Genomic DNA, 13,769 nt, shown 5'->3' on the forward strand with positions numbered 1-13,769 from the left:
TTGTGATGTTTGAGCAAGCGCCCAGGCTCCAGGCCACTCAGTGCTGCCACGCCACCACCTCCGGACTGCAGGCGCCTCCTACAGGCCGGAGCCTGTGACCTGGGCAGGAAAGCACGGCCGTCCTGTGCCGGGGAGTCTGGTAGCGCATGCAGTGACCACTTGTTCCAAGGTTACTGAGCGGGTCATTCAGCACTACCTCTACATGGTTGCATGGTTACCCGTGAAACACCCAGTAGTCCAGTGCTCCTTGTTCAGCTGTTCTCCAGCTCTGAACTGACATTAAATAATGTGTAACTGTTGGAAGAGTCATGGCAAGAAGGAAGAAGGACAAAGTGATCCTCTGAAAAGGAAAGTACATACAGAACACTGATCGCTTAGGATTTAACAGGTTTTCAACACTTTTCTCTCTAAACTAATTTTGCTTCTCTGTGACATTGCATTTTTCTCTAGTCTGTTTGGTTTGGCTGATTCATTCCGAAACAGTTGTGACACGAAAGTCTTAAAAATGTATTTACGTCAAAGATTCCACTGAGATCCCCCGTTTTCAAGCGTTCTCACACTACTGTCCACTTGAGCCTGACAACAACCCTGTGAGTGGGAGAGGGCCGGCACTCTGCCCATTCTTGGGAGAGAAGAGCCTGGGAAGCGGGGGAGTGGGGGGGTGGTAGCGTCTGGCCCCAGCTCCATTAGCCGTGAACTTCAGGCGCCAGACACCGGCAACACGTGGGCCGGACTGAGGGCACTCCGTCCCTCCCCTGGAAAACTGCTCTCCAAGCACTCGCGCCGACCAGCACTCCATGCAGCCGCGAGAGCTTCCATTTCACTGTACATCAATCTACTCTTGCAGCTGGGTATTCTTTCCCTCTTTCCAACCCCCTTTCCACGGGCAGCCCCCCAACACAACTCCTGCCCTGCCTGGCCACCTTGCCTGCTGGTGACCAAGTGGTGACTTCTAAAGTCCAGCAGAATTTGTACTTAATAGTCATGATACTTGGGGCCCCTGAAGCAGGTGAAGAGGAGCATCCATGAGTGTAAGAAAGAACATTAAAATTTGGTTCAGAAAAAGAAGAAGAAAGAGGACCCATCCGTTGATGCTTTATGACAGGGAGAAAACAAACAAAAAAAACCATTTTTCAAGACAAATATCAAAAACCCTATTGTTGGTCTATTTCGATGCGACACACCTACGAGAGAAGGGAGAACTAGGCTCTAGGCGCTTTGCTAGATCTTGGCGCTCACTGCGGCAGCAGCTGATGTATATATATAAAACGTTCTCCTTGAAGCGGCCTGGACCAGGTTTGCAAAGATAATGAGATCATACGAACCTATTTTTCAAAAGTTGTCTTAAGTCTGTTCTGACACTATCATGCGATGCCACCTGCCCACCCGGCCCCCCTCCCCTCACACGGAAACAGAAGCCTCAGGAAGGGCAAGGATTTTTGTCTTTTTTGTTTCCTGCTTTATCCCCAGGGCCTAATACAGTACCAGGCACACAGGAGATACTCAATCCATACTTGTTGAATTACACAAAAGGAACTAAAGAAAAGAAAGGGTATGATCATTATTTGTTCGGTGTAGCAGTTCATATCAAGCAGAGGACAGCACCTGCAACAACAGGACTTTCTTTCTATAGGGATTTAGGTTAACTACGGCTCAAACAGGAGTCCTGAAACATGCCTTTATAAGAGTAGAGGCTTTTATGACACATTAGCCTTATCCTAAGATTTCACAGTCAGCCCTGATGTCGCTTTCATCAAATTTCAAACTTTTACACTTGAAAAAGGAAGCATCACAGGAGGGGGAACATTTAGTCATTCCATACCTTTGCCTTCGGTCTAGCTGTCTGATTAACGGGTCTAAGATGAACTCCCTTTTTAATTCTATCCATCATCTCTTCAACTGCTTGCCTCTTCAGATCCGTGACTTCTTCAGCTATCAAAGAACACACACAGAAATCATCTTATGTTACAAGAAAACAGCTACTTTCTATTCCGATGCACTTTGTAATTAAGCACAGCCGCTTTTCAGACAGAATCGTAAGACATCACAAAACAATTTCCTGAGGTTAACAGCTACCAGGTAGCCACAATTTTTTTTTATTAAAAGAATCTTTTAATAAAAGACCTGTTTTTTTAAAAACTTAGAGTTATAGGGGTGCCTAGGTGGCTCAGTCAGTGAAGTGTCCGACTCTCGATTTCAGCTCAGGTCCTGAGTTCAAGCTCCACGTTAGGCTCCACTTAAATAAAATAAAAATGAAAATAAAATAAAAATTAGAGTCATAAAATTTAAGGTCTAATAATTTGTAGCCTGGAAATCAATACTGGCTCATCTCTGTTAAACAATTAAAGTGGATTCGGTTCCATTTGTCGGCATAATGATAAGACCTGAATTTCTCCAGCTTTCTAGCTAACTCCAAATATTCATTCGTCTTTGCCTCAGAGATATTTTTATAACATCCTATGTCAAAGAAATCATCCCAAAGAAGGAATAACTATCAAAAAGCCCATTTGAAAGTAAAAGATAAAAAAGATCTGTTAACATGTTGGAAGAAATACACAGACAGAAGATGAACAGCAGATACGTAAAATCTATTTTTAAATTGCCATCTCTTGTTTAGGAATCACAATGGAAGGAAACATTTAAGCAAACCTTTTTCAAGTCTTTTTAAATTGTCAATGTTAAAAGAAAACATACACCCAGAAATGATTGCAATTAAGTAATTAAATTTGATTAAAAAATTTCAACTGTCTATTGTTTAACCTTTGCGCTATTTTGCCGCAAAACAATAATGCTGTTGAAATATACATGAATTAGATGAATGTAGCTGAGGTGGGCTTAAAGCTATTCATCATAATAATGAAATTTGTCTATTGCACAACAGCTTGACCAAAGGCCCTCAATCGTTTCTGGAACGTTTATCACCATTAATGCCATTCTAGATCTCATGTTTATATCCGTCTCATTCACTGCAACCAATATATTTAAGTTTAAATACCTCATGAAGACCTTCCTTTTAGGCCGTTTAGCCTAATTTAGCCTCTACAACATGGGGCATATGGTAGGCACTCAGCAAGTATCCACCTGCTGACTGACTTGTTAAACTTTTGGTTTTATACGGCTGTTAATATTTTTGCTATTTGAGCAGAAATAGCCAAAGTCCAAAAGGACAGTTTCTAAATGGAGGCCATCACAACAATGTCCCCAAGCCAAGGGACAGGAGTGTCAGGCTTTGCACTAATGAGGCTTATTACATCGTGGCTTCTTTTCTACGACGTGGACTTCACACTAACACTGAGTAGCTATTCCTCTTACGTTACGCCTCAGGGAGCAACCAGAAGAATCCAGAAGGTTCCACCATCCTCACCTTGACAACACCACAGTGATGGGATCACTACTATACCCACTGTACAACCCAAGTCTTCCAATACAGTCCTAACTTCAGATAGAGTCCTGTCATCTTCATGGGCCATTAAAATGTGGGGAATGAAAAGTTCTCAATACCCAAACAGGATTTTTCAGATCCAGATGGCAAGAAAGCATCTTTTGCCAGGCAACATGGGAAACATGGCACTGAAGTCAGAACTCATCCACCAGTAAATGAAAGAAAGCAAAACTGTGGGTTGATCAACTCTGTGCCCTTAAGTAGCATTTTCTTGGGCAGCTTCTGCAGATGGCTCCCAAACATCAACAAGGAGACAGACAAGAAAATTACTATGGAGAGAAATTCATTCATTCATTCATTCACTCACTCACTCATTCAATTTATCTGAATACCTATTATGCACAACATGGTGCTTGTGCTGACCCTACTCAAAGTCAGGGGAGATAAAACCCAGATCTGCAATGTGCAGGTATGGTAAGGGTATGGAATTTATTCCTGAGAATTTTTTTTTTTTAAATCCTAAAAAAAAATTTGATTTTTCAGAAAGCCTGCCATTTTGAGTGAGACTTGAGAAGAGCTGCATGGCAACAGGAACAAGGCCGACAAACAGATTAGCGCTCTGTAAGGAAGGACTGAAACCCAATTAAATGCACCATACAAAAACTAATTAAGGCAGACAGATGGAGAATTATGGTCGACACTATTCAAATCTGCTGCAGCATCTAACATAACAGGAATTTAAAGTAGTTTCTTATTTTTGCTTGCCAGAATCATAGTGATAATTCAGAGAAGTGCCACTATCTGTATTGTGTACAGATTATAAACCAGGCTTTAATTTCTTAGTCTTTTCCAAATGTAAAGGCTTAATTGGTCTTAAGGAAAAGAAATCACTCTTATCAGATTCCCTACGTGGGCACAATACAAGGGCAATGCTAGGTTAGCTACACAAGCTTTCGCTCTCACCGACCCTGTTTTTTAACTAGCAAAAAGCAATCTATGTGAACTTCTAAACTATTAAGTGGTTCTAATAAATCTGCAAGGATCACCTACAGAGAGCTCATGGCATGTTTTGTAATTCTTTTTGCGATCATGCAGTTAGTAATTGTCTCACAAAAGCCTGTAATCAGAAGGACAATGGAAATATGCAGGATACTGGAGATTAAAGAAAAGAGACAAATGAAGACAACAGGTCCAATGTCACTGAACTGCCACAGGAAAATCAAATCAAATGTTCTTTGAGTTAGTGCTTCAAGGTCAGTCTTAGATCAGAAAGCTACATGTAATTAATTGAGGCTTAAATTTTAAGACCCACTTGAAAAGTAAGTTCGTTCCTCAAAGAAAAGACCCACAGACAAAACCATCACCTTGTTGCTCAATAAAGCCTTTTTTTATTACCTAGAAGAAACGAAAATGAATTTCTAAGTTCCACAGGATTACTTTTCTCTTTCATTAACATTTTTAAAAAGGCGTTTAAAAAGAATCTTATGCCACCATGATGTACAAAAATTTCTAAAGAACACATCATGGTTGAATAAGTTTGAATTGGACCTAAGGTCATAAAGTTAAGGATATTTCCTTAACTACAATGATCACAAGAGCCTGCTGAATGAGGACTTCTGCCCCTCAAAGGGTGGTTGGAACCCTTTCTTTTTTTTAGCTAACATTTTGAGTATCTGAGTATATGCTGGCTACTAAGCTAAATACTTCACATGTTAGGAGACTCATTAATTCTCACAACCACCCTATGAAATACGGATTATGATTATCCCCACTCAGCAGGTTAGCAAACTGAGGTAAGAAAATGTCAACATATCAATGACCTAAATATTCGATAAACAGCAAGCATATCTCTAAAATCTCAGAACTTGTCCAATACATGCATGCTTATCAAAATTAGAGTTGTTAATTCAAAATTTGTCAATTATTTCTTACATTTAGACCTTAAAACTACGTCTAAAATATTCCACAGACCTTCCCCTACAATTACACTTTTTAAGAGCCATACCCTAGCAATAAAAGTTTCTTCATTTATCAGCTCTGAGAAGCATACCAACTAGCTAGTGAAAGCCATCATAAGATGCTAACAAAAAATAATACTGTGATAGCAAGACTGGTCCCTACTTATAAATGTGAAGTCTAAAGTGTCACAGACAACCCCAATGTTTGAGGCTCTGCATTCATTCATCATGCATTTAATCATTGTTGATTTATTCATTCAACAACTATTTGTAGTGTGAACTGTTAATAAGACACTATAAATAACTACCCTGCCAGACAGAGAGAGGCTGCAACCATGTCTGTCTACGGTCCATATCATTTAAGGCGGTACAGTTTTAGGGTGGCTTCAGTTTGAAGTCTCATGAGTGACTTCTGTACCAGTAACTCTACTTAAATATCCCAGGTAACAACCCAACAGCTCAGGAATGAGGGAGAGAACACTGCCCCATATCATGAATCATAAATGAAACATCACTTTCATGAAGAAAACTATATGGTTTCTAACACTGGGGTTAATAAGCTTAGAATACTTTTTTTTTTTTAAACTTAAGGGTGCTGTTGAGGTTGACAAGCTAATAATGTCATTTACTTAGAAGGGGATATCATTTTATTCTGACTGCCCTCCTGACCCTCTAAGCTTTACCAATTGTCCCAAAACAAGATTGAAACAAACAAAACTTTAAGTTTAATTAGAGTGTCAGGAAGGCTTATAAGCCAGTAACACAGGCTCAGGGCTACCCTGCAAATCGCCAAAGACAAGACTTCTGAATCCTGCAATGCCTGTGGCAAGCAGAATGTCCCTTTCAGCAGGACTATGAGAGGAATAGGTTCCAAAGGGTTGTAGGAGGCAGGCACCAAAAGTCAATTTATACAGATGAAATCAACTAGCTTTCATCTGTAATGGTGCTGTGCGTTTTTGGCAAAGAAGGGTAGGGCTAGGTCTAAACTTGGATTCATTGAAGGTGCATGCAAGCTGCGAGAGACTTGCAGGCAGGAGCAAGCCCTCAAAGAGCTCGCAATCAGTTCCAGGGGAGAGACGTGGAAATAACCCCAAACACAGCAGAGGCTGGGGCGGGGGGGAACATTAAAAAATCTGAAGCAAAATGCTACCGCAACGCACAGCAATGAGCCAATACTAAGGAGCTAACCCTCAGAAACAAGAGGAAGTGGAGGGCAGAGCCTGGAACCTACACAGGAGCCGTGGAATCAGAGCCCCCTGCCCGGAAAGCTCTGAACAGAGGAAAGGCAGCAGAGCAATTCTGGAATGAGGACACACAGAGCAAGGGCATAGGGGGCTTTGAGGTCACGGTCCAGCCACAAGGTAGAGCAGACGTACAGAACTGAGGCTGAAGTAACATCAGAAAACCACTGCTAAGCAGCCTACAGGGTTTGGACTCTACTGTGATGCAGTGAGAACACAGCAATGTCACAGGATGTGGGACATCGATCTGAGAACGTCACCCTGCCAATGGTAGGAAAGTGGCTGGACTGCATCGATGAACCTGGGGGCAGGAAAAGGGGGCCAAGAAGTCCACACCAGACTGGGCTTGAACCAGGCAAATCCACCATGCTTTGTAACTAACAGGTGCTGAGCAAACATGCTGAGTTGAATGTGGGTTCTACTGGTCTACCCGCAGCTCTGTGAGCCAGCCCTACTCCTGGCTGCCAATGCCTCTGCTCAGCAGGAAGGCCTTCTCCCTCCACTTCCATCAGTTCACGTTATCCTCGACTTCTCCCCTCTCCAGCGAGTCAGACTCCTGTGAATTGCACCTTCCGGAGCTGCTCCTGGATTTAAACACTTTTTTCTGTCTCCACCCTCGTCTGAGCCGTGTGCATCTGAATGACGGACAGCCACCCCCATCCTCTCTCATTCCTCTGCAGTCTGCTCCCTGTCCTCTCGCTGCAAACAGTGTGACTGCTTTAAAAAGACAAACCTCACCATGTCACACCCCTACTTAAAACTCCTCCTGTCCTTAGGATACATTTCAAAATCTTGACCACAGCCTTCAGAATCTGGCTCAGACTTCCTCTCTTGCACCCCATGTTCCAGTAAATACCAACCTTTGTTCCGTTTCCTAATGTGCCAAGCTCCTTCCCCACTCTGGACCTTTGATTCAGTTGCCCCACTATGGGAACTACTTTTATTCTGAATACCCCCATCCTGACTTCCTAAATCCAAACTACTCGGCTTAAGCATCTCTTCCTGATACCAGCAGTCCCTCTCCTTCCTCTCTTAGAAACATGTGCTCTTCCTCCAGGTAATCGTCCTTATTTACTTCCTGCCTCCCCCTCTCATGTCACTTCTATGTCTTCTGTCTCCAGCACGCAGCACGAGACCAGTACATACCAGGTGCTTGATCAAGTCTCAGTTCACTTGCTATCAACTCTAAAAAGTCTTTCCCCAAACCCCTCACCTGGAATCACTCCCTCTCTTTCCTTTATACCTCCTCCTGGAGAGAACCTCATCCTGTAAAGAAGACATATCCCAGTAGATCGCACATTACAGGTGACCTGCTGTAGACAAGGAGCCACATGAAGGCAGGGACCATCACCTTGTTCCTTCTTATCAGCTGCTAGGTTCACATTTCTCCCCAGATAATCTGTTCACAGTCAAAGAACTCAAAGACTGTGTGTGTTGTTGAAAACCTGGGCTGAAACCACTGAAAGTAAACCAAAGGGGTTGAGAATTACTTGTTTCTGGTTGAGCTGCCTTTTCTTTCTTAGCACCACTGCCGCTGGGATGGGATCGCTTCCGGATCATGGACATGAGGGATCTTTGGGAGAAAGAAAAAGAACGACAGAAGATTACTGGACGCCTGACGATTCAAGAAATAAAATGTACTGATGCAAAATAATCAGTAAAAATCCAATTCTTCTCTAGGTGCATAAATGGATAGCTAGAATTTAGGAGTCTACTTTCCACTTTTAATAAATTACTGAACTTTTCAGCACTTTAAGGAAGAGAAAGAGGTCTCATCCCTTTCTGCGTGGAACCAAACTCATTACTCTAAGAAGGGAGCCACTATAATTACCATTACAATACTGGGCAAGGTAAAACAGAAAAAATAGCCAATATCCATACCTACAATTCAGAAAGAGCTATCTATGTAATACGTTTGAGGGAGAGGGAAAAATCAAAGAATTAGGGGATGTTTTCAGTAAATATTTACCTGTGAAATATGGGCATAAAACATCTGAATCTGAGTGACACAGAACAGGTACTTAAGGGATAAAATACATTTAGACCACAGTCTCTCTGGTCCATGTTTACAAAATCTATATAAAATCCAAATCATGAAAAATTTGACCACATTAAAATTTTAAGACCTCCACATATTAAAAGACACCATAAAGAATAAAAAGAAGTCAGAGGAGCATGTGACTCTTGATCTCAGAGTTGTGAGTTTGAGCCCCACATTGGGTGTAGAAACTACTTAACTTAAAAAAAACTTTTTAAAAAAGAACTTAAAAAAAGAATAAAAAGAAACTCAAAGAGCAACAAGAAAAAGCATACAACCAACAGAAAAAATGGACAAAAGCCTTGAAACTCCATAAAAGAGTAGTCCAAATCTCCAAAATATGTACCAAAAAGAGTGCTTGACTTCACTAGCTACTAGAAAAACACAAATGAAACCCACATTGAGATATTACTACACAGTCACCATCAAACAGGCAAGAAATTGCAAGTATGATAATATCAAGTGTCGGTAGGTCTGTAGAATAACAAGAAGACAATGGATGAACTTCAAACTGAAGACGGTAGATGAGCCGATGGTGCCACTTTGGAAAACCCGTCTGGCATTATCCAGTGGAGCTGAAGACAGACAGATCCTAGGAGCCAGGGATTTCACTTCTATCTTACAGAAATGCAAGCCCTTGTGCACCAGGATTCATTTGCCAGAATGTTTGTGTAGAATTTCCAGAACTTCCCTGAACTGGTAATAACTCAAATGTACAAGGGCCATAATGGATAAACACATTTTCAGATGTTTATAAAATAGATTATGGGGACGCCTGGGTGGCTCAGTTGGTTAAGCGGCTGCCTTCGGCTCAGGTCGTGATCCCAGGGTCCTGGGATCGAGTCCCGTCAGGGAGCCCGCTTCTCCCTCTCCCTCTGCCTGCCTCTCTGCCTACTTGTGCTCTCGCTCTCTCTAATAAATAAATAAAATCTTTAACAAATAGATTATGTATCCATGAATGTGGATGAATTTCAGCTACCCAACAGAACATGGATGAACCTTACAAAATAACGTAGAGTAAAAAGAACAAGACCCAAATGAATACAGTAAAATTCCAATTATATAGTTAGGGAAAAAAATGTATATTTATAGGAGTTCAGGGATATATATGTAGGAAAAATCTGTTTCTTTAAAAACAGGCTACCAGTATTTTTATTTCTTGATTTGGATGGCAAACACATGATGTTCACTTCATATTACTTTTAAACTGTATGTAAGTTGGTGTATGTTCCTACATATATGTTATCAGTCTCCCCTCAAAAAAGTTTACAAAAAAAACAAATGAACCAAGGATTCTTGAACTATATTATAAAAATGTTCATTATAAATATTCTCGGTGTGGTAAACCGGATTTGACAAAATTCAGTCATGAGGAAGCCAAGCTGGGAATGCTACATCTAGAAAAAGGGGCACCTGGATGCACATGGCAATACCTGGCTGAGGACAGAACAACTCCGTGTTTCTTAATCACCATAATTTTTAGATTTTTTTTTAATTTCTTAGTTCTGCCTTGAGATCTATTATTAATCCCCTCTCTAACTACCTTTTCTTAAAATTCCCAAACACATTGAACAATCTCTTGCAAAGCACAGGGAAAAGAAAGCACTACACTCAGCTCTACCCTGTGAGGTTTCTAGAACTTACCAACAAGCATACTTTATTCCTGAAGTTGGGAGAAATGAAATCATGCAAACTTTATTTGTGCATGTTCCCCATTCCGTCACTGCAGGCAGGACTACTCAATGTCTACAGGCTAACATTCCATGGTAGCGTGGGGCTTGGAGAGGGTTCTCCCCAGGCAGGGCCTCATCTTATCCTCTCCCAACACTGCAGTGAACTCACCGCTGACTCTGAAATTTTCAAGATTACAAAGCAGGAAGATATTTGTACTGCTTAGACTATTTGTATATGTTGGGCGCCTGGGTGGCTCAGTCGTTAAGCGTCTGCCTTCGGCTCAGGTCATGATCCCAGGGTCCTGGGATCGAGCCCCGCATCGGGCTCCCTGCTCGGCGGGAAGCCTGCTTCTCCCTCTCCCACTCCCCCTGCTTGTGTTCCCTCTCTTGCTGTGTCTCTCTCTGTCAAATAAATAAATAAAATCTTTAAAAAAAAAAAAAAAGAGTATTTGTATATGTTTACATAAATGAAGTCAAAATCGATGTTCATCACTGTGAACCACCTAAATAGATGAGAGGAAGTGTTAACTTCCACTGTTCGGAATTAAAGTATAAGCTGGAACCTCCTACATGCCCAGAGGAGAATCATCTGTAATATTTTTAAAAAGAGCCCTCTGTCAAGATGGGGCTTAGATTACAATAAAGCAGGTCTCACAGGACAGATGAGAAGATCAGGATAAGACATCTGGGACCTATAATCCAACCTCTGGCTAAAATTGCCCCATTTCACAGTCAGTTCAATTGAATGCATAAAAGCAAGAGCCCCCAAAGATGGCACAGTTTGGTGGAAAATATTTACTTTGAAATTCTTTAATCAGTGTTTCTCATGCCACTGTGATGGTTACCCCCCTGGCTGGGTCATGGGATACTCAGATATGTGGTCCAACATTATTCTGGGTATTTCTGTGAGGGTTTTGGATAAGATTAACATTTAAATTGGTAGCCTGAGTAAAGCAGACTACTCCCTAATGTGGGTGGGCCTCACACAATCAGTGGAAGGCCTGAATAAAACAAAAGGATGACCCTTCCCTAAGTAAAACAGAATTCCTCCTGCCTGACTACCCTGACATAAGGACATCTGCTTTCCCTGCTTCCAGACTTGAAACACTGCCTCTTCCTGGGTCTGGAGCCTGCTGACCTGCAGACTGAGACCACACCATAGGCTCTCCTTTGGCTCCAGGTTTTCGACTCACCCTGCAACTTGCCAGAGTCCATAATCATGGGAATTAATTCCTTAGAATAAACCTTGAATGTGAATGGACATGATGTATACACATGTATGTATACATGTACATACACACCCCTACTGGTTCTGTTTCTCTGGAGAACACTGACTAATACACCAATAAACCTACCCTTCCCCCTTAAGCCACACCTGCCCAGGACCTCTCCTGGGTTCACTACTGCTGGTACAACATGACCAAGGTCTACTTTCTTCCTCGACTTCCTCTCGCCCACCTGTCCCCTGGGTCAAATGAGCAGGCCCTAGTCTTTTTTTTTTTTTTTTTTTTCCCCCCCGCTTTCATTTCTATCTATGATCTCTGTCAGGGTGAAATAAATGAGGCTCAGGAACAAAGTTAGAAAACCTTAACTGGTGGATTTAAAGTCCATTGAAACTCAATACATATGCAAATATATTTCTTTGACAAGAAAGTACTCCTTACCAAAAAAAAAAAAAAAAAAATCTTTCTACTGAGAAATTACATCTTCTACTACTTAAATTCATCTTAAAATAAAAATCATTCATGTTATTCAATGAAAATTTTCTTTAAAGGGCCTTATAAAAGAGTTCATGCTTTAGACATACATAGTCTGAATCCTACATTCATTTCTCAGTAAAACTGTAAAGTGCTCTTCGGGAAAATATTCTATTTAGGTTATACTTTACTTTTAATTCCAAGGGCTTCCAGATTTGTGAGACTAAAAATTAAAGGCCAACAAGCAAGACTATAATCATGTTTTTAATATTCTCCCTCCTCATAGACAGAAGTGACCTTTCTTATCAGCTCAAAATTCTATACCTTAGAGAAAGATCAAAGTGATGAATCTCCTATTTTAAGTGTCAAATTCAGGATATCTCCAACAGATTTTAGCTACCCAGGACAGAAAGAATTTAAAATACCTGAAATTCTTTCAATGGACTCTTGGATCAATCATGTGTAAAAATTATTCTGCCTTGGCTACTTCACTGGCTCAAAGTAGATTATGTCATACCCTCCTCAGTAAGAAAAACTAATGAGAATCTTTTTAAAAGGCAGTTTCATTTTCATTGTCGTGTGGGGGGAACAGGCTACACATTCTATTCACACAGATCAGCAAAGGTGCAAAGTAGGAATAAATGGCCTCTCTGTGTGAAAGGATTAAACAAATCACATGAGTTAATGAAAGGTAAAAAATCTAGGAAAAGTTTAAATTCCATTTGTTCAAGAATAAGTTATACAGAAACAGCCATGACAAGGAAGTTGTGTCCTGAGTAACTCTGGGTGGTGGAATGAAGAACCACGAAGGAGGAAAACTTGCCTCTAGGTTTCCTGGGGTGTACCGTGCTTAATTCAGGCACTCAATACCACCAAGTCACCTCAGGCTCCAGAAAAAGTGAATTCTTGCCTGCATATATGATTCCCTGTCACAAGAATGTAAACCCAATTTCTTCTTCTTATGGAAGGTTCCTCTCTCGGCATTATTAAAGGTTTAAATATGAGGTTAGGGATAAAACATAATTAGCACTCCGAGCTTAATTACCAATGTGTAACAATTAGTACTGATAAGTTTTTGTTTTGTTTAGTACTTTTATTTTTTAAAGTAAATGAACAAACCAGAGCTTTTCAAATTCAAATTAGGGCAAGAAAAGATTAAAAAAAAAAAAAAAAACATTTGGGGAAAAGCTCAAAATTCCTTGGTCTTCCAGTTAAAGGAAATCCTAACGTCATGGGCTGAAATCTTAACACTGAAGTATCAAACTTCTTAAATGAATGTCCAGCTCCGGGGTTTGGAACATCCACATGGGATCTGAACATCTATAGCAGAGGAAAGTGGCAGGCCACAAGAATGTTTCTGCCAGGTGTTTCTTAGGGCCCTTTCTATAAATACGACAAAAGAAGGGAGTGATAGTTTGGTCTTTAGAAAAATTTTCTGAGAGGGGCGCCTGGGTGGCTCGGTGAGCTGAGCGGCTGCCTTGGGCTCAGGTCATGATCTCAGGGTCCTGGGATGGAGCCCCACATCGGACTCCCTGCTCAGCAGGGAACCTGCTTCTCCCTCTCCTCCCTGCTTGCGCTGTCTCTCATGATCTTTCTCTCAAATAAGTAAAATCTTAGAAAAATAAAAATTTTAAATTTAAAAAAAAAAAAAAAAAAGAAAGAAAGAAAATTTTCTGAGAGAAATACCAGCCAGTTTGTTTCAGAGTTTCTAGCGCCCACCCCTCCGAGGACAAGGATGCAATCTAAGACAGTAGTCCTGGGTTCTGTTTTTAAGGAAGGG

General features: G+C 41.1%; 1 protein-coding gene across 7 annotated transcripts in view; it reads right to left on the minus strand.

Annotated features, from left to right (window-relative positions):
• SHTN1 (shootin 1) overlaps positions 1 to 13,769 on the minus strand; it is a 105,261-nt gene that overhangs the window by 29,418 nt on the left and 62,074 nt on the right. For all 7 annotated transcript variants that reach the window (XM_027591574.2, XM_027591576.1, XM_027591577.1 and 4 more), the window contains 2 exons: positions 8,072 to 8,154; positions 1,823 to 1,932 (listed from right to left, as the gene is read on the minus strand). In XM_027591574.2, coding sequence (XP_027447375.1) covers positions 1,823 to 1,932; positions 8,072 to 8,154 — 193 coding nt within the window. The remainder of the gene's footprint in view (positions 1 to 1,822; positions 1,933 to 8,071; positions 8,155 to 13,769) is intronic.

Source organism: Zalophus californianus, chromosome 15, assembly GCF_009762305.2.
Source record: "Zalophus californianus isolate mZalCal1 chromosome 15, mZalCal1.pri.v2, whole genome shotgun sequence".
NCBI classification, from domain to species: Eukaryota; Metazoa; Chordata; class Mammalia; order Carnivora; family Otariidae; genus Zalophus; species Zalophus californianus.